This window comes from Sciurus vulgaris (assembly GCF_902686455.1).
Source record: "Sciurus vulgaris genome assembly, chromosome: 7".
NCBI lineage: Eukaryota > Metazoa > Chordata > Mammalia > Rodentia > Sciuridae > Sciurus > Sciurus vulgaris.
The window spans coordinates 3,771,632-3,793,193 of NC_136467.1; the positions used below are offsets into that span (position 1 = coordinate 3,771,632).

General features: G+C 40.8%; 1 protein-coding gene across 1 annotated transcript in view; it reads left to right on the forward strand.

Annotated features, from left to right (window-relative positions):
* PDE10A (phosphodiesterase 10A) overlaps positions 1–21,562 on the forward strand; it is a 291,313-nt gene that overhangs the window by 153,672 nt on the left and 116,079 nt on the right. Inside the window, 1 exon segment of the mRNA XM_079148244.1 lies at positions 11,255–11,283. Within this exon segment, the coding sequence (XP_079004370.1) occupies positions 11,255–11,283 (29 nt within the window).

Genomic DNA, 21,562 nt, shown 5'->3' on the forward strand with positions numbered 1-21,562 from the left:
GGGATTGTATGGTTGGAACTGGTGCCTGTGGCGTCCATCTTCTGGGTGAATCATAAAAGAGTCTCATGCCACATGCTTATAAGGGATAAATGAGCATTAATTTATAAGTACTTTGCTATCTCATTTCATCCTCCCAACAGTCCCAAGAGGTCGGATGTCAGTAAACTTTATCCTTCAGTTTCTAGATCTTTCCTTTTGCAGTGTCCTCCTGCGTCTTCCTGGCACAGGGAAGTACAGGTATCAGTCAATTCCAAGCAGATGTCCAGCTTGCCCATGCTGCAGGAACAAAGCACATAGGGTTCATTCCTTTACCAATTCCTTCCACACAAATTTGGATCCTTGTGAGAGTTCCTGCTCAGTCTTTCTGGGCTCTTGTCAGGCATGCTGAGATGCAAGACAAAGTTCCAGTCCCAGCCTGATACAGAGGTGCTAGATGGGGAAACAAAAAAGTCTAATTGTTAAGACTGCAGGGAAGGAACACACTTTTAGCCAACCAAACTCTTCCAAGAATTGCTAGGGGGGCCTGCCCATGGCATAGGTTCTAAAGGGCTAAAGCTCCTGGCCCCATCTGTACTGTTTAGGGTCACTGGGAGCTGTGATTCCTGGACAGAAGCTCCAGGCGTTGCAATGAGAGGAAATAGGCCTAAGAGACAGCCTGGGTCACAATTTCAAGTGTACTGGAATAAACTTCAGAGAAATTATGTCACTTACAGCTGATTAGAATAAAAGTACTCTACAAATCAAGAAGATCTGGGAACACACTGTAATATTTTACAGCTTTTTGAGTGACAAAGAACATGGTCTTACTATAGTTTAAAATGATTGAAATCAAGTCTGAAGGTAGAGTTGGTAGGTTTCAGAAGTTTTCCTGAGATTGTGTTCCTCTTAATCAAAGTGTTCTCAAGAACAATAATTTTCCTTTTCACCAAATCAGACAATGCGTTTTTACACGGAAGTGATACTGTGTTGGATATGCCCACAAGTGATCACATAGCTAGTATTACTGTTCATCTGTGCTTTCAATTATGCATTATTCAAAAACTCTTTCACAGGAAAATAACCTCTATCTGTAACTGTTTCTTTTGTGGGAATAGTCCATATTTTTTAAAGAGTGAAAATATTAAAGATATGCATCCCATAATAGCATCATGGTGTTGCTTATAGACAGAAATTACTGAAATCAAATTAAATATCCATAAGGAAGGGGATACCGAATAAATCATGATATATTTATATTATGGAATGTTCTACATTAATTCAAAATATAGAGTTAGAAGTCTACAATTCTTGGAAATATCCTTGCATTTTTAAGTGACAGAGTTAAACTCTAGTTTAATGTGTATAGTATTTAAATGCCATTTTAATTAGAGAAACAACAAGTAATTGTATGGTTATGTTTACTCAGGAATGGAAAAAGTGAGGAAAAATACCTCCTAAACACTAATATTGGCTACCATTAGGGGATCAGTACACAATTAGAAAATAAAATTGAAAGTAGAGCAGTGATCTTCCTTTTTTTGACTATGTATTTAGCCTGGTTTATTAGTGTTTTTGTACCAAGGAAATGCATGTTACTTTAGAATATATGAAGGAGAATTTTATAAATTTTTTTCTTAGAATTCAGGATTTAAAATAGTTTTTATGCCAGTCAACTTTTGAATACAACTAGCGTCCACTCTGCCCCTTTTGAAACACACTCAGAGCTTGTGGATGCATGCTCATTTTTTCTGAGAGAAGATTTGTGGCATTTCCTTGAAAGAATATAGGCTCCCAACATAGTTATGAACAATTCTTAGAGAAAATAGGACCGTTTAGAATGTGAGTGCTTGAGTAATGATGTGGGGAAAGACGTGGACAGAACTGAGCCATGGGTGCAAAGTCTGGCCAGCTGTTTACAACTGGCGCCAATTCCATTACCATCCTTAGATTTTCCAGATGTCCCACCTGGTTTCCTTTTTCTGTCTGTATCCTGCCTATCCTGTCCCCAGTCCCAGAGAGTGGATTCACGAGGGCTTACACCTGAGCTTGTCTGGTCGGTGAAGTGGGAGTTTTGGTCCCTTCTCTGACTTTGTCATGGCAGTGGCAGTCTGCAGGGATTATGCTCTTGCATGGAGTTGTTTTTTGTGCTGCCCTAATGCAAGCTACCAGGCCTCCCTGGCTGCAGTAGAGACATGAGTTCCCTGGCTCTCCTGTCTTATACTTTCCAACCAAACCAGTGACAACTGCAGCACTCCTGTTTGCTGAGCAGTTGTCACTGTCTGGTGTTCCCTGCTTCTTCAGATTCTTGAGCTGACATTGCCTTGTATCTGGAACTCCTGCTCTAATGGTTAATTTAAATTGTCAACTTGATTGGATTAAGAGATGTCAGAGATTAAGAGGCTTCTGGGTGTGTCAGTCAGGGTGTGTCTAGGAATGATTAGCATGTGGGATAATGGACTGAAGTGGAGACCCTCTGTAAGTGTGGGCAGCACTGTTCAGTAGGCTGGAGCTTCAGTGGAATAAAAGTTGGAAGAACAAGGAAACAGCAGCAGATGCAAGCTGGATTCTTTTTGAAGGGGTTCTTGATTGCTGCTGCAATCGCTTGAGGATTTCAGACTCTCGCTCCTTCACCCTTCCAAAATGGACTCTACCAGTGATTCTCCAGGGAGTTTCCAGAAGCCTTCGGTCTCAGACTGGGGTAGCATCATAGATCCCTCTTATTCTGAGGCATCAGCATCTTGGACTGTGCAGCTACTGGTTCTTCCAGCTCTCTAGCCTGTTGATAGCCATTGTGGACTATCCAGCTTCTGATAGTGGAAGCCATTCTACTTTTTAAAAATCCCCTTTTTATAATCATACTTCCTGTTGATTCTGTTCCTCTAGAGAACCCTGACTAATACACCCACCATCTTTGCTTTTTGAAACTGGAGCTCCTTGTGGAGTTTCCCTAGACAGGATCCTCTAGTACTGACTATCAATCAACTGAATCTAGCATTTTTATGATTAGACTGAGTTTGGGAAGGAGAACCGCACCCTGTTCTGGTTCCTCTGTCGCCCTGTTAAGCTGCCTCTTCCATTCCTCTACACTTTGGTCCTATGTACCAAGTGCTCAGTGCTGACTGATTACCTCAGTCACTTAATGGAAGCAAGCTTTTATGTGGCATTGGGAACACAGCCACGGGGTATGGTGACCCCAGTGGTAACTTGGACCAGCAGGGATGCCAGAAACCCTCAGTAGTGATATGATTAGTTACTAGATGCCCAATCAGAAGGCTAGCACTGGACAAAATAGAGTTATCTCATGGAATGTGATTATTTAAGTTAGGAAGGAGGTTATTTTACACATAGATGGAATGATCAGTGGTGAATGAGGAGGGCCACGGTGTGGAAATGTGGGTGGGTACTGGGGTCAGAGTTTGTATGGCTCCTGTTATATTAGACTGGACTATATGGTCTCTGAGGATCTTTTAGCTGTAACATTTTTCATTTTGTAGATTAAAATTTTTAAATGGTTATTAAACATCCTACTGAGCAAAGGTTATGCTTTTAAAACATTTAACAAAGCAGTGATATTTGTTGAAACCAAACATTAGGGACTTAAATATGTTTGTTACTAGGGAGACACACACAGGTATGCATACAAGAGTGTGTCTGTTAGCATTGTGTATAATTTTGGGAAGTCTGTATGTGTTTGTGATTGATTAAATCAAGTAAGATAATTTGGCCAGTGGAATATAGCATAGTGGTCTGTTGTTTACAGCATACATATGATGTAGCATGATTTTATAGCATAATCATAAAATGATTTAGGTACCTACGTTTAGGTACATATATTGATCATAATATATTTTTAATTTGAGAGAGCAAATTAAAATAGTTTATTTAGTATGACACTTAGGAAATAGGAATTATATTTATGTGTATTTAAGCACAGAAAAAATATAGGAGATAATTGAAATTTTTATGATCTTTAATTTTGTGTGGTATTGAGTGGCTTAAAATTTGCCTTTCTTTATTTGTATTTTCTAGTTATTCTATCTTTTATATGTGATAAGATATAGTAAAAGTAAAGTAATAAGAGTTTACAAATTGCAGATGTGGGCGTGACTGAAAGAACTAGAATGCTAAGACTTGGTATTGTTTTAGTCAGCTTTTTTGCAACTTTGACTAAAAGATATGACCAGCACAGTTGTTGAGGAGTTTATTTGTGGGCTCTTGGTTTTAGAGGTTTCAGCCCATATACAGCAGGCTCCATTCTTCAGGGCTTGAGGTGAGGCTGAACATCATGGTGGAAGAGTATGGTGGAGGGAAGCAAGAAGGGCACCCCACTGGTCTCTTCTAAAGAGAATTTTTACTTTTACCTCCTTGAGCCTGAGGTGGGTGTGGTCTTGCCAGCTCCTTAGATGCCCTCAAGCCATCTTTCTTATTGTCTCTGCACAGAGTCTTCAGGATTTCTTTAGTGGTAGTATTGTTGTTAACAACTGCAGCTTCCTTTTCCCCAGTTTTACTCCTCCCTTTCAAGTTCATGATTTTGAGATCTTTCTGCTCTGCTTTCTGCTCCTGAATATCACAGTAAACTTGGCTAAAAGCCTCCATCAATACCCATGCCACTGCCAGAATGCTATGCTGCCCAGACATTCCTTTCACCACATTAAGAAGTTTATTGTTTTTAAAATCAGCCTCACAGGAAGTCTTAGGACATGGGCCAGAACAAACAGGAATGACCTCTAGTCCAAACTCCAAAAGAGTCCTCTGCTAAACCCTCTTGAGCCCTGTCTTCACTGTGCACCATCCTGTTGGTATTCTGGTCTTCTGAGCTCCTACCAGTATTGATTGTTAAGCTCTGCTTACTACAATTTAAAGTGTTTATAGCTGGCACTGCTATAAAAGATCCAAATCCAAAAGAACTGAAAAAGCTTCTTAACTGCATGACCAAGTTAGTCACAGCAAGAACCTCACTTCTGGTACCAATTTCTGTTTTAGTCAGCTTTTTTGCCACTGTGACTAAAGGACCCAACCAGAACGACTTAAGGAGGAAAAGTGTGTTTGGGGGCTCAAGGTGAGGCAAAACAACATAGTGGAAGAGTATGGTGAAGGAAGCAGCTCACATGATGATCAGGGAGCAGAGAGACAGAACTCCACGCGCCAGAGACAAATATATACCCCAAAGCCATGCCCTCAATACCCCACCTCCTCCAGCCACATCCCACCTGCCTTCATTTCCCCCTCAGTTAATCCCATCAGGTGATTACTTCCATGATTGGGTTAAGGCTTTCATAATTCATTCATTTCTCCTCTGAACCTTCTTGCATTATCTCACACGTGAGCTTTTTGGGGACACCTCACATCCAAACCATAACAGATATTTTCAGATATTCGCAGTGTAGTCATCACAGTCTTATAAATATACAAATAATATATGCCTACCAAATCTTTATTTAAGGATTTGATTATAGAGGACTAGATTTAAAGACTGTTGCTGATTTAGACTGTTTTGCTCACCATTTCCATTTACTTATGAATGATAACAATGGAGTAAAAGTTGTACAAAAACTAGGAGGATATAAAATCCTTTCTGTTCCTTATTGAATCCTGGAGAAGTGCTGTTCTACTCTATCTACATTTGGTTGATCTACAAACCATGAATCTAATGTTATTCTTCCTCAGAATTTAAAATAGCTTATCAAAACTCTTTGTCATTTTGTATCTTCATCTCAGAGTATCAGTGCACATTCTACCTTTTCTTTCAAATCCTGGTCACTAGCTCTTTACCTTTATAGTGTAAGTGACTATTTTGGTTTGAATGTGAGCTGTCCCCCAAAAGCTCATGTGTGAGACAATGCAATAACACTCAGAGGTGAAATGATTGAGTTTTAGGAGCCTTAACCCTGTCAGTGAATTAATCCCCTCATGGGGATTAACTGGGTGATAATTGAAGGCAGTTAGGGTGTGGCTAGAGAAGGTGTGTCCTTGGGGGTGTGCCTTTGGGGCATAAATTTTGAATCTGGCAAATGAAGTCCCTCTCTGCTTCCTAATTGGATGTCTTAAGCCACTGTCCTCCACAACACTCTTCCACAGTGATGTTCTGCTTTAGCTTGAGCCCCCAGTAATGGACCCGACTGACTGTGGACTGAGACTTCTGAAACTGTGAGTCCCCAAATATACCTTTCCTCCTTAAAATTACTATTGTCAGGTCTTTCAGTCACAGTAGTGAAAAAGCTGACAAAACAGTGATATTTTGACTTCAGACCTCCAGGTTATCTTTATATTCAGACATCTGGTTTCCATTTCTGTAGTACTGAAGTTTCTGAAATGTATTATCTATGCAATTTTGTATTTGGAAATATTCATTTCAATTGTTTACTAATATTGAGTGATATTTTATCAGTACTTTATGAAAATATTTTTATAAGTTGGAAGAATATATAATGTCATAAATAAATTCTTACAGAGGGTTGTATAAATTTTCTATTCAATATGGTAGTGGCTTCAGTTCTATTATATGGGCAAACATTTTATTATAAATTTATGGTCTGGTCAATATAAAATTTTAGAATTAAAATAATTCAGTTCACTCAGGAAGGATACAAACTTAGCATTCATTGAATAAATATTCATAATCACCCTAATTATACCCATGGATAAACTTATCTAATATAGCTGGTTATATGTGCAGTTGTTCATTCAACAGGTATTTATCCAGTTGTCTGTGTTGTATGCTATGGGTCTAGGCACTGATGATACAGAATTTTGCACATGAAAAACAATTATGCTGTCCTTGAAGCTTCATTGTGTGAGGATGAGGGAAAGACAGGCAATAATGTAATAAACTAGTATGTTGTTTATTATATTTGAGGCCATAAGAATTATGGGGACAGCCCAAGCCAGTTATGTTAAGGGTGGCGAGAAGTGGCCACAGATGCTACCTGTCTTAGTGTTCTGGGCACGCAGCTTGCTGTGATAACCTTGAGCAACATGGGGCAGCTCAGGCAGGTGATACTCCTGCATAATGGGAAGTTCTAAAGAATGTCATTTAGAACACAACAAGAAATGAAGAGGTAAAATGCCAAAATTTCAAACCCAAGGAAAGTGCTTGGGGTCAGAAGCTTGTGTGCCAAGAATTTATGTGAATCTTCTCAAACTTTATGTTGCGCTAAGGAGGTAAGCCATTCATTCACGTGCCTCTAGTTAACAGTGGAAGACAACACAGTTCATGTCTGCTTTAGCGGGAGGGAGTGAAGCTGCGCTTTATTGAGAGCCGGCCTTGTGCATGAATGAATGTGCTAACATCATTTAATTTGAACATCATCGTAACTCATTTCACTTTATAAGTATGAGAAAAACAAGTTTGGAAAGGTCAAGAATGCCAGTTTGGGTGGGTAAGTGAAGCTGAGGTTTGAGAAGAGATCTGCCCCTGACTCCAGTCCCCAATGTTTTATTTTCCGAAGTATTCTGCCTTCCTAACAGGGAAGGGATGTACAAATGTTGAGAAAGACAGGTTAGTTCATCTGTTGCTCCTGCGAGGTTGAACTGGAAGCTGAGCTGGTCTTGGAAGACTTGCTGTTAAAAAGCAGCAGTCCAGTAGGCTGGGCCCTGTCCGTGCTGCTACTGTACCCGGCACCCGGGCGCGTCCCCTACTGTACCAGCCTTTCCAGTACTGCAGCGTGGCCCTCCCTTCCCACTGCTTGGGCCACAGGCCCTGCCCTCCCACCTGAAAGCACTCCCAACTTGCTATTATAATCCAGTCCCTTATGCTTATCATCTTCGATCTTTAGAATAAAGCTTCAAAGACAAGGGTTTTTTTTTTGTTTGTTCGTTTGTTTTCTTTTTGTGTTTTTTGATCTCTGAGGTAACTGAAAGCACCAAGAAATGCGTGACCCCTATGTGCTTGGTAAATGCTGTTTGAAGGTAGGAAGGTTGTGAGTGAAGAGGGAGCAAACCCATCCGGAGCCCTACCAAGGCCAGGCTTGTTGGAGTGTGTGTCTTGTGTGCTGCGGATTCCCTGTGGAATTTAGGAACACTGTGAAGTGTGAAAAACAAGGTGAGTTGAATAGTTTTGAAGGATAGCAGTGCAGCGAGTGAGTCTTTCCAGTGACCAGAAGGTCAGGGAGTCTCCTTGGATACACAATACTTCCCATATGTTACTCCTTGGTATTTTCTGAGAACAGAGGAAAGAATCAGCCTGTCCATGGGAGATTTAGTAAAAATGACCCTATGTTAAATGTCAAGAAAACAAACAGTTAAAATATTAGACGTTGTTCATAACTAGTCACTGGAATTTTGCAGTTAGGTCATGTGAATATCACAATTCAGAATTTGGAATGGAAAATGTAGTTTTCAATCTTAATTTATCACATAGGCATGAAATAGTTACCTCCCCTTTTTATTCTAGATTCTAGATGTCTTCTTTAGTCTTCTTTACTAATCAAAGTTTTTTTTTTTTTTTTTTGTACCAGGGATTGAACTTAGGGATGCTTAACCACCGAGCCACATCCCCAACCCTTTTTAAAAATATTTTATTAGAGACAGAGTCTCACCGAGTTGCTAAGGATGGGTTTGAAGTCACCATCCTCCTGCTTCAGCCTCCGGAGTCACTGGGATTTCAAGTGTGTGCCACCACACCTGGCCAAACTTTTTTTTTTTTAATTCTTTGTTTTACATCTAATATTAACATGATTTTCATAGAACTTGCGGTGCAAAGTTTTTAATATTAGATTGCAGCTTTTCCTGATTAGCATTATTTTTAAAGATTTTGTTTTGAAACAACTTTGTATGGGTAGAGCAAAGGACAAATGCAGCGCCCCTCCTGTGAGAACCTCCAGGTCAGGTTCCCACAGAGTTCACAGTCAAGGAAGGGAGCACCTGCTGTAGGGCACTCATTTGGCTTTTATATTAAGCAATCAAAATCACCTCAGCCATAATTTCCTGCCTTTGGTTTCCAAAGAGTATATTATCTTTAACTCTTACATCATGTGTTTTCAGACATAATTTTCTTGGTTCTCTTTTTGCTATTGACTCTGTTTTCTATGCTAATTGCTTATTTTGTTTGTGCTTAGTCATAATAAACTGGCTTTTATTTTTCCTCATTATACATGTGACAGTGACATGCATGTACTCTGTTCAGGGAATTCCAGAATATGCTGGTTGAACCTCTTTGAGTGCAAGATTCCTCCTCCCGGTTCTGACTGGACAAAGGAGGAGCACCACTAGTGGGTTGTCCCCTGCTCACTGATGGCGGCCACCCCTGCCCGGGCATGCACTGTCACAGGAGCAGAAGTGGGTGTTGGCAGGCTGCACACATGAGGTTCCCAGCAGCATGAGAACCTCTCGGGGCCAACACAGGGAGGTGCCACAGGCCCATGCAATAACTTGGCGGGGCTTCCTGGAAGGACTGTGCTTCTTTGGGTCCGATACCTGGTCATGTGCACTGGACGTTGATTTATTGTCCTCATACATAGGTTGTGTTTTGGAATCCATCTGTTAGGGAAAATACTCACTTATTCACATTGCAGTTTATTGTGATTACATAAATTCAGAAATGTGTAGTGAAAAAAGATACTCGCAAAGATGCGTGTTTACGTTCATATATGAAGTCTGTGTTAACATTTTTTGCTTTCAGACTTAAGACATAGAATACTGTAGAAAAAATAATTTTTAATTGGGATCCATTTGTGTGAATACATATAAAACTTTAAAAATGTATAGGAAGCCAAGGTAGGCTCCTCCAGTAGCACTGCACCTCCCTCCTTTCTAATTTGACCAAATCATGGACAGCTTTTCATGTAAATAAATATAAACATTTGCCCTCATTTTTCCCTGTGCATTTTTGATTATGTATCTATATTTTTATTATCAGGCTTTTCAGATCCTTTTATAGTAAGTGGCATGGAAAGGCAGGAGGAGGCAGAGCTGCTTTTTCTGTACTTGGAGAATGCTCTTTGCAAGAAAACAAAAACAGACTTTTTCTATAGTAGTTCATGTTGTTAGGTCGGTGTTTCACTCTAGACTAAGGCTCCCTAGGGGGACACCTTCCCCAGGTGGTGTGGCCAGTGACTGCAGGGCGGGGCTTTCAGAAGCAACGTGTGTGTGTGTGTGTGTGTGTGTGTGTGTGTGTGTGTGTGTATGTGTACTCCAACATAGACATGTTTGCCAGGGCAGGTACTGGGCTCAGGAAGCAGCTTGGAACTATCATGATACATGATGTGATTTGGAACTAGATTGTCATTGGTAGGATTGGGTAATAAGTAGTGAGCCTGAGAAGAATTGAAGGATTAAAGAGTGAGCAAACATGAGGAATCAGTGGCCAAGTATCTTGGACATTGAAGAAGGAAAGAGAATCATAACCTGTCAGAACACATCAGCCAGAGACGTGGGGCATGCTTTGCCTGTGTGCTTTGAGGTGATACAGGATGTGCACTTATGCTGGCAGTTAGACTGGGTTTGATTTGCTAAGGAAAACACAGTGCCTGTGAGCCTGCAGTCCTTGCAGAATAATGACGCAGAGCAGCATGGCATTACGTGAAGACCCCTTTTGGCAAAGGGTCTGCAGAGGCCAGGCTGAGCTTCCTCTCTGTTAGCGTCACACAAATGCTCTTCAGGTCATAAGACGTTCAGACCAGCAGATGGGAATCTCTGCCAGCGTGTTTCTCACACCCTGTTGATCACACAAGCACCCTCTTGCCTGGAGCATCCCCAAGGAAGAGCTCTTCAGGGGGATTAGGGTCTCACCTGGGCCAGGTGCAAACCATCAGCCTCCCTTTGAAGTAAATGGTGCTGTGGAGCTGTGGTGTCGAATGCCCTGACTGCTGGGGCCCGAGGTAGAGAGAGCACCGTTTGCAGATGTGGTTCACACCTGGCCGGGATGCTGGCCGTTCAGTCCTGAATTCAGCAGGACAGCTCAGACGACTCCAAGTCTGCTGTATTGAGTCCTCGCAGCACAAGTGTCAGTGGTCCCTTGCTGCATTCACGGGGGTCGACCCTGTCTAGGTACCTTGAATATGCCTCACTGTGGCCATATGGGCAGGCATTTTTGAAATCTTGAAAAGGTAATTTGGAAAAGTGTTACTGTGGTGGTGGTATTTCATTTTTCCTCTGCAATTACTGTTCGCTTCTATTTGTTATGTTTAACCTTTACAGTTTTTGAAAAATACAGTTCTAAGATTTCCTAAGAAGAAGCGTTGCAAAAGAGTCTTGAATTTGTTGAGAGTAAATGACATGCTCTGAATTTCAGAACCTGCTCAGGGTTTCTAATTGTCTTTTTCCCTTCATCCCTCAGATGAATCAGCTCCTAAGGAAGTCAGCAGGGTAAGTAATGTAAACATAATTTCTACTACTGTCACAGTGTAGGAAATAAGATGCCCTTGTACATTTTCTCAGTATTTTAACATGTTAGGGTGTCAGGTAAATCATGGCAACAGCTGAGTGCCCTCTCAAAGCATCACTCACTTGTACAAACTCATCAGCAGAGAGAGGTTGGGACTTGGAGGCTGCAAGACTGACGACAGCTAACAGGTGCATTTAGCGTGGCTGGCACGTGCTGGTGGGGTTTTCTGAATCAGTGGCCAATATCTAGAATTTGGAGGACTGTCAAATGAATTGGATTTCTGCTTTCTCTTGAAAAGTCAGAAGACGAGGTAGCAGCAGCACAGCATTCCCAGGTGGCAGCAGTCTGCTAAGGCCAGCAGCAGAGGCCACCGTGAGACGCCTCCTGTGCTCATCGAGTTCTCAGTCCTCCAGGCGCTATGTTCCTGATGAGCCCTGGCTTCATGTACCCCCTTTCGGGGAGAACCAACTGTGATGCCTCATGGCTGGCGTTGCTCGAGACTTTCAGAAATACCAAAAGCACTGTTTTCATGTCCCAGAGAAATGCTTCATGATGACTTTCAGAGACGTAGTGAACTTGGGAACTCAGGGGAGTGAGTGCTGAGAGCATTCAGCATCTGGATTTAAGAATGCAAGTCATTAGTTATTTCATAAGAAAGATGAATCTTCTAAATTTGGATTAAATATTGAAAATAATCTGTTTGAATTGTATCAGATGTACCTAATGTAAGAAATAACTGTTTTCTGTAAGATACCAATTTAATAACTTAGTAGAATCACATATGGCGGTCTATTTCTGAAGTTTTGATTGTATGAAGAAAAAAATCTCTAAAATGACCAGGGCCAGGACTGGGGGCTGGTGGCAAACAGGATTCCCCTGTCCCTGGCAACCTGACAAACTGACGGGCTTCCCTGAGCTTCAGCGCCTTGTCAGGTGGCGGCACTTGATGATTTCACTTCTCTAGAGTTCAGTGTGGGAGAGTTGGCGAGTCTGTGTGCCCCATGGTGTGCCCAGAGGTGGAGAGGGCGGCCTAGGGTCTTGGCATTTGCTAGGAGCAACAAAATACATTACGAACGGGTGCTTGAGGATCACAGCGGGATTGTGACAGTGAGCCCGAGCAGGGTTGCAGCATCGCTGTTTCTGATTTCTGACGCTGTACCAAGCTTTCCATAAGCCGAGTGTTGGAACGGATGAGTAAACTCAGTTAAATCTTGACACCTTGAAGAGATTTTAGATTTGTTGTTATTTTTTGAGGGATGTTGGAGAAGGAATGCTCAAAATAGGATCTGGGTGGTGCTGGACTGGGTGTGTGGCAGTGTGTGACCCAGGCAGCTCTCCAGGCACGAGTCTGAGGAGAGACTGGGGACATGAAGAGCCTGGCCAGGCACAGGGCTGGCAGGGCGGCGGGGAGCGCAGGGCGCAGATCAGCATGCCCGGGCCTCCCTTGTGTCCACCTCCCCAACACTCTGACCCCTCTCTTTTGATGTGACTTTTACTGTTGTGTTGATAAAGTAGGTCCAGTTTATAGGTAGAAATGATTCCTGACCAGAAGAGGGAAAAAAGCACCAAATGAGAGAATCTGGGTGTCAAGTCACTGGAGCGAGTCAGATGGCAGCCGGGTCCAGAGTTCCTGGGGTGGGCTTTGACTCTCAGAAGGCTGTTGGAGGTGGCTTCCTTCACACTCCTGTCCACAGTTGTGAAGGAGAAATCTGAGCTCATTCCCACTTTCCTTAGTAAAAGTGACTTTTTTCATTTCTAAATATTTATAAAAGCCATAACTTGCTCATAGAATATATGTCAATGTTTTAACTTTTATTAATTTAGCCAGGTATCTGGGGGGCTTTCTCAGTCACGTTAAAAGTCCTTTTAGTTCACGATATTCTTACCTTCATTTCCTGATGCTTGGATTCTTCACATTGATTTCATTCTCTTAAGATCACCAAGTACCTGTCTCTCGTTTTCTTCTGTTCTTTGAGTACTTGTTCTAGAAACACACACATTCATTCTGTGTCATTGGCTTGAACTTCTGCAGCATGATTCTCTTGGTACTGTTTATACTTCTGCTTAAATTCATAGTGGTGCTTTTAATTAAATTTGCACCTGTGTTTGGGTGCATCTCCTCATTTCAGTCTGTCTTGTGATTGCATTGGCAATCTCATGGTGCTCATTCCTCTTGATATTTTGAGAGCGCACGGCAAATGCTTTTCCAGAGTTCAGTTTGCACATAGCCTTCCTCCTATGTCATTCCAAACTAGCTTTTACCCTGTGTACCCTGGTGTCGTACTCACACCTCAGGGAGTTTGGGTTCCTTGTTATCTTGTTTAATGTGGCCATGCATGTCAGGGAGGCGTTGTTGGTAAGTTTTCGGTGTCACCCTGGATGGTGCGAGGTCTGCCACTGGAGGTGGGTTTGCCTCCTCTTGTCGGACTATTCATGTCAGACACTATTGGAGGGCTGGATAATGAGGTTCAGTGGCCCCGCTTCATTTTAGAGTGACTGATAAGGAGTCCCGTGGGAACCAGAGCTGTGGCCATTCCCAGAGGGGAACGATCACTGTGACTTTTCTCTGGGTTGATTGAAACAAATTGCCGTACTGGAATCCAGAGTTCATTATCTGGTCTTCGTTTTAACTTGACCTGGTAGACAGTGTGTCTCTACCCATTTCACTTAGTGTTTTGTGTGCCAAGTTAAGCGGTCTGCTCAGTTCTTTTGGTGAGTCATGAAGCTTCTCTGGATTTCTCTTCCATGTTTGTGTTGTGGACCCAGCCTGAACTCACATCCAGCTCATTCCACATTAAACTGCAATCCTGTCACTGCTTTTCTGCAAATGATTTTTACTTACTTTCTAAGATAGCTTCCTTTTGCGGGGAGGGAAATTTAACTAAGTTCTTGCAAGCCCTTTTCAGCTGGGCTTCCTTGGGGTGCTGTACAACAAAGGCGTCCTGGAACTCACTGGGTGTCATTGATGTCTCCTCATATGTACTTTTCTCTGGTTATATAGTAAAGTAAGGGAGGGGAAGGTCATAGTTGACAACTTTAAAATAATTATTTTTCCTGGGGGGAACCAACCTGGTTCTCCTATGTGGTAATAACATATCCCTTACTGCACCTAAGAATGAGAGTTATCTATTTGACACCCGTGACCACACAGCTGCAGATGAACTTTACCCTATGTAGTAATCATTTCTGTCATAGGAAGAACTGTTATCAGGAGGGAGTAGGGGTTCTGTTTAGGGCAAAAAGGAAAGAAATTGGTCCTGCCTGGAAAGTTTGAGAAGAGGAGGGATTGCTGGTGGCAGCAATGCCCAAACACAGCAGAAGGATTTTCAGTAGAGAGCGGGAGGGAGGAGTGGGAAGGCGGACCCCTGAACACGTGGAGCAACGTGGGACAAGGTCCAGGGGGACTGGTGCGTGTTCACACCTCACCTTTCTGACATAAGGTGAAGCACGAGAATGGATTAGCTCAAAGACATTTATGAACTTGCTCACTCTCTCTCTTCCTTTTTCTTTTATTTATTTTTATAAATTTATTTTTATTGTAAACAAATGGGATGCATGTTGTTTCTGTTTGTACATATGAAGTAACATATGTACATTTCGTAATCATACATTTACATAGGTAATGGTGTTTGATTCATTCTGTTATTTTTTCCTTCCCCCCCACCCCTCCCACCCCCTTTCCCCTCTATACAGTCCCTCCTTCCTCCATTTTTGCCCCCTTCCACCCCCATTATGTGTCATCATCCGCTTATCAGTGAGATCATTCGTCCTTTGGTTTTTTGAGATTGGCTTGTCTCACTTAGCATGATATTCTCCAATTTTATCCATTTGCCTGCAAATGACATAATTTTATTATTCTTTATGGCTGAGTAATATTCCATTGTGTATATATGCCACAGTTTCTTTTTCCATTCATCAGTTGAAGGACATCTAGGTTGGTTCCACAGTCTGGCTATTGTGAATTGAGCAACTATGAACATTGATGTGGCTGTATCTCTGTAGTATGCTGATTTTAAGTGCTTTGCATATAGGTGGAGGAGTAGGATAGCTGGGTCAAATGGTAGGTCCATTCCAGACTTTCTGAGGAATCTCCACACTGCTTTCCAGAGTGGCTGCACTAATTTGCAAACCCACCAGCAATTTATACGTGTACCTTTTTCCTCACATCCTCGCCAACACCTACTGTTGCTTGTATTCTTGATAATCGCCATTCTAATTGGGATGAGATAGAATCTTAGGGTAGTTTTGATTTGGATTTCTCTTATTACTAGAGATGTTGAACATTTTTTCATATGTTTGTTGATTGCTTGTAGATCTTCTTCTATGAAGTGTCTGTTCATTTCCTTAGCCCATTTATTGATTGGGTTATTTGTATTCTTGGTGTAGAGTTTTTTTTGAGTTCTTTGTATATTCTGGAGATTAGTGCTCTATCTGAAATATGAGTGGCAAAGATATTCTCCCACTCTGTAGGTTCTCTCTTCACATTGCTGATAGTTTCCTTTGCTGAGAGAAAGCTTTTTAGTTTGAATCTATCCCAGTTATTGATTCTTGCTTTTATTTCTTATGCTATGGGAATCCTGTTAAGGATGTCTGATCCAAGGCCGACATGTTGAAGATTTGGACCTACTTTTCCTTCTGTAAGATGAAGGATCTCTGGTCTGATTCCAAGGTCCTTGATCCATTTTGAGTTGAGTTTTGTGCAGGGTGAGAGATAGAGGTTTAGTTTCGTTCTGTTGCATATGGATTTCCAGTTTTCCCAGCACCATTTGTTGAAGAGGCTATCTTTTCTCCATTGCATATTTTTGGCACTTTTGTCTAGGATGAGAAAATTGTATTTATTTGGGTTTGTGTCCGTGTCCTCTATTCTGTACCATTGATCTACCTATCTATTTTGGTGCCAATACCATGTTGTTTTTGTTACTATCGCTTTGTAGTAGAGTTGAAGTTCTGGTATTGCGATACCCCCTGTTTCATTCTTCCTGCTAAGGATTGCTTTAGCTATTCTGGGTTTCTTATTCTTCCAGATGAATTTCATGATTGCTTGCTCTATTTCTGTAAGGTACATCATTGGGATTTTAATTGGAATTGCATTGAATCTGTATAGCACTTTTGGTAGTATGGCCATTTTGACAATATTAATTCTGTGTATCCACAAACATGGGAGATCTTTCCATCTTCTAAGGTTTTCTTTAATTTCTTTCTTTAGTGTTCTGTAGTTCTCATTGTAGAGGTCTTTCACCTCTTTTGTTAGATCGATTCCCAAGTATTTTATTTTTTTCAAGGCTATTGTGAATGGGGTAGTTTTCCTAACTTCTCTTTCTGAAGATTCATCACTTATGTATAAAAATGCATTTGATTTATGAACATTGTTCTTATATCCTGCTACTTTATTGAATTCACTTATGAGTTCTAAAAGTGTTTGGTGGAATTTTTTGGCTCCTCTAAATATAGAATCATGTCATTGGCAAATAGGGATAGTTTGAGTTCTTCTTTTCCTATTCATATCCCTTTAATTTCTTTGGTCTAATTGCTCTGGCTAGAGTTTCAAGGACAATGTTGAATAGAAGTGGTGAAAGAGGGCATCCCTGCCTTGTTCCAGTTTTTAGGGGGAGTGCTTTCAATTTTTCACCATTTAGAATGATATTAGCCATGGGCTTAGCATAGATGGCCTTTACAATGTTAAAGAATGTTCCCACTATCCCTGTTTTTTCTAGTGTTTTGAGCATGAAGGGATGTTGTATTTTTCAAATGCTTTTCCTGTATCTATTGAAATAATAATCATGTGATTCTTGACTTTAAGTCTGTTGATATGGTGAATTACATTTATTGATTTCTGGATGTTGAACCAACCTTGCATTCCTGGGATAAAACCCACTTGATCGTGGTGCACTATCTTTTAAATATATTTTTGTATGCGATTTGCCAAAATTTCGTTGAGAATTTTTGCGTTGATGTTCATTATGGATATTGGTCTGAAATTTTCTTTCCTTGATGTGTCTCTGTCTGGTTTAGGTATCAGGGTGATATTGGCTTCATAGAATGAGTTTGGGAGGGTTCCCTCCTCTTCTGTTTCATGCAGTACTTTGAGGATTATTGGAATGAGCTCTTCTTGAAAGGTTTTGTAGTACTTGGCCGAGAACCCATCTGGTCCCGGACTTTTCTTTGGTGGTAGGCTTTTGATAACTTCTTCAATTTCATTACTTGAAACTGGTCTCTTTAAGTTGTGTATGTCCTCCTAGATCAGTTTAGGTAATTCATATGTCTCTAGAAACTTGTTGATGTCTTCAAGATTTTCTGTTTTGTTGGAGTATAGATTTTTAAAATAGCTTCTAATTATGTTTTGTATTTCACTTGTGTCACTTGTGTCTAATTATGTTTTGTATTTCCTTGTTCATTCTGAATTTTAGTAATTTGAGTTTTCTCTCTCTTTCTCTTTGTCAGTGTGGCTAAGGATTTATCAATTTTGTTTATTTTTTCAAAGAATCCACTTTATTTTTAAAATTTTTTCTATTGTTTCTTTTGTTTCAATTTTGTTGATTTCAGCTCTGATTTTAACTATTTCCTGTCTTCTACTACTTTGGTGTTGCTCTGTTCTTTTTCTAGGGCTTTGAGCTATAGTGTTAAGTAATTTATTTGTTGATTTTTTCTTCTTTTATTGAGTGTGCTCCATGAAATAAATGTTCCTCTAAGTACTACTTTCATGGTGCCCCAGAGATTTTGATATGATGTGTGTCTTTGTTCTCGTTTACTTATAAGAATTTTTTAATTTCCCTCCTGATGTCTTCTGTTATCCATTCATCATATAATAGCATATTATTTAATCTCCACGTGTTGGAGTAGTTTCTGTTTTTCATTCTGTCATTTATTTCTAATTTCAATCCATTATGATCTGATAGAATACAAGGTAGTATCTCTATCTTCTTGTATTTGCTAACATTAGCTTTATGGCATAAAACATGGTGTGTTTTAGAGAAGGATCCATGTGCTGCTGAGAAGAAAGTGTATTCACTCTTTGTTGAATGGTATATTCTATATATGTCCGTTAAGTCTAAATTATTTATTGTGTTATTGATATCTATGGTTTCTTTTTTGTCTTCAGTTTTTGTTTGGAAGATCTGTCCAGTTGTGAGAGAGGTGTGTTAAAATTGCCTAGTATTATTGTGCTGTGGTCTGTTTGATTTCTGGAATTGAGAAGAATTTGTTTGACGTACATGGATGAGCCAATGTTTGGGGCATAGATATTTATGATTGTTATGTCTTGCTGATTTATGCTTCCCTTATGCAGTATGTAATGTCCTTCTTTATCCCTTCTGACTAGTTTTAGCTTCAAGTCCACATTATCTGAAATGAGGATGGATACTCCAGCTTTTTTGCTGTGTCCATGTGCATGGTATGTTTTTTCCCATCCTTTCACCTTTAGTCTGTGTGTATCTCTTTCTATGAGATGAGTCTCTTGCAGGCAGCATATTGTTGGACCTTTCTTTTTAATCCAATCTGCCAGTCTATGTCTTTTGATTGATGAGTTCAGGCCATTAACATTCACGGTTATTATTGAGATATGATTTGTATTCCTAGTCATTTGGGTCATTTTTGTTTTTTGACACAACTTGGTTTCTCCTTTATTTGTCTATTCCTTTAGACTAGTTCCTCCCTTTGTTGATTTGCATCATTGTTTTTCATGTCTTCCTCATGGAATATTTTGCTGAGAACATTCTGTAATGCTGACTTTCTTTTTGTAAATTCTTTTAGCTTTTGTTTATCATGGAAGGATTTTATTTTGTTGTCAAATCTGAAGGTAAGTTTTGCTGGGTATAAGATTCTTGGTTGTCATCTGTTTTCTTTCAGGGTTTGATAAATGTTGTTCCAGGCCCTTCTAGCTTTTAGGGTCTTGATTGAAAAATCTGCTAATATCTGTATTGGTTTCCCCCTGAATGTAATTTGATTCTTTTCTCTCACAGCCTTTAAAATTCTGTCTTTATTTTGTATGTTAGGTATTTTCATAATAATGTGCCTTGGTGTGGGTCTGTTGTAATTTTGTATGTTTGGGGTCCTATAAGCCTCTTGTACTTGATTTTCCATTTCATTCTTCAGTGGTGGGAAATTTTCTGATATTACTTCGTTGAATAGATTATTCATTCCTTTGGTTTGTTTCTCTGTGCCTTCTTCAATCCCAGTAATTCTTAAATTCGGCCTTTTCTTGATATACCATAATTCTTGTAGATTCTGTTCATGATTTCTTACCATCTTCTCTGTTTGGTCAACTTTGTTTTCAAGTTTATACATTTTGTCTTCAATATCTGAGGTTCTGTCTTCCAGGTACTCTATCCTATTGGTTATGCTTTCTGTGGAGTTTTTAATCTGGTTTATTGTTTCCTTCATTTCAAGGATTTCTATTTGTTTTTTTTTTTTTTTCAGTATCTCTAACTCTTTATTGAAATGATCTTTTGCTTCCCATATTTGCTTTTTTAACTGTTGATTGGTGCGATCATTCAATGCTTGCATTTGCTCTTTCATCTCCTCATTTGCTTCCCTGATTATTTTTAATTATGTACATTCTGAACTCCCTTTCTGACATTTATTCTGCTATGATGTCATTAGGTTTTATTGATATAGCTTCTAGGTTTGTTTGGGACATTTTCTTCCCTTGTTTTCTCATGTTGGTCAGATATCAGTGGGACTCTGAGATATTGCGGATTTCCTCTGTTGACTTATAGTGCTCCTGTAGATTTCCAGTGCATCACCTCCTAGGCTTCAGTAGCCTGATGTCCTGGAGGAACTTGATATTGCAGTGCTCTTGAAGAAAGCTGCCCCTGGCCTGCCAGTGGGTCCAGGGGTTGGGGCTGGCTGTGTGCAGAAAGACTCTCATTGGGTGGGCCTGCTCCGAGCAGCTGCCGGTGGACCAGGCCTGCTGGCGGGAGCAGCCGGGCTGTTCATGGAAGCCTCTTGCTGCCCGGTCCTGCTCTGAGAAGCTGCCTGCAGACCGGGTTCCGCCACTGGGTCCACGGATGGTGGCTGCCTGTGTCTGGAAAGCCTCTCACTGGGCGGGCCTGCTCCAAGAAGCTGGCTGTGGACCAGGCTGTGGATCGGTGGGAGGGAGCCTGGCTGTTCATGGAAGGGGTAGCCCGTCTGCTCGGAGAAGCCTCTCACTGCCTGGCCCTGCTCTGAGAAGCTGCCAACTGTCCGGGCCTGCTGCCCGGGCCGAGCTTCACCCAGTGGGAGAGACTCACCCAGGGGCTCTGAGTTGGTCCAGGTCTCTCAATACCTCCCCTTCTTGAATCCTGAATTCTGGAGTGACATGAGATGCAGTCACCCTCTGGTCCACCATCTTGGTCCCCTCATCCATTCTCTTTCTTTTTCTTTGTTCATCTCAATGTCAGAAATGTATTAAAAAGTTTCCTATATAGATTCTAGTTTTATTTGGTCGAAGTCTGCTCCATCATGGTGACATCACTCAAAAGTCGAGCATCTAAGAAGGGTGCCCAGGTATCTACAAACACTGACCGTGGACTTGGGACCTTATTCAGCCTAATGAGAAGTTGAGTTAGATTTCCTTTTGAACTTTCAAAATGTGTTTGCTATAAATTCTTACCGTAAGAGCAATGCTCTGTGTCACACAGAAGGAAGAGTGTTTCTGTGATGTAGAACTTTGCTTCTTTGAGGTGTATGTCTGTATTTTCACACATTTTTCTCCTTGCTATTCAAATCATTTTTCTGTATTTGTATTATCTATAGACTCATTTCTTTGAATTAACCTTTTTTGTTCAATCATTTTGATAAGGAGTGCTGGACCCCGAGGAGTTGGATGGAGCTTCCTTTCTTGGCTTCTGTTCGTAGAATGCAGCCTGAGAGCCTCTGGCCGCAAGGTCCAGGAGGGATCCTGAAGCTTCATTGCTTGAGCCCTTTCATGCAGATGCACAGCGAGCTCTGCAAAAGACACGTCCCAAATGAAAGGGTTGACATAATTGACTCCCTCATATGACCTTAAAAAAAGCTTTAGCAGCATCTGATTAGCTGTGATCATAATTATGCACCATGTCTAGTCAGTCACTGAAGACAAAATGTAGAATTTCTAGAATTTCTGTAAGACTCTGTTTAGAAAGCAAGATGGTATTATTAACTTAAATGAACAAATGACTTCAAAACCAAGAGTACCTATGCCTTATAAAAGTCATTGACTGCTGACCAGCTGAAGACTGGCAGAACGCTTCCAGTACCGGATTCCAAGTGCTGCCACCTCTTCCCTGGTGGTTGTTGTCCTTA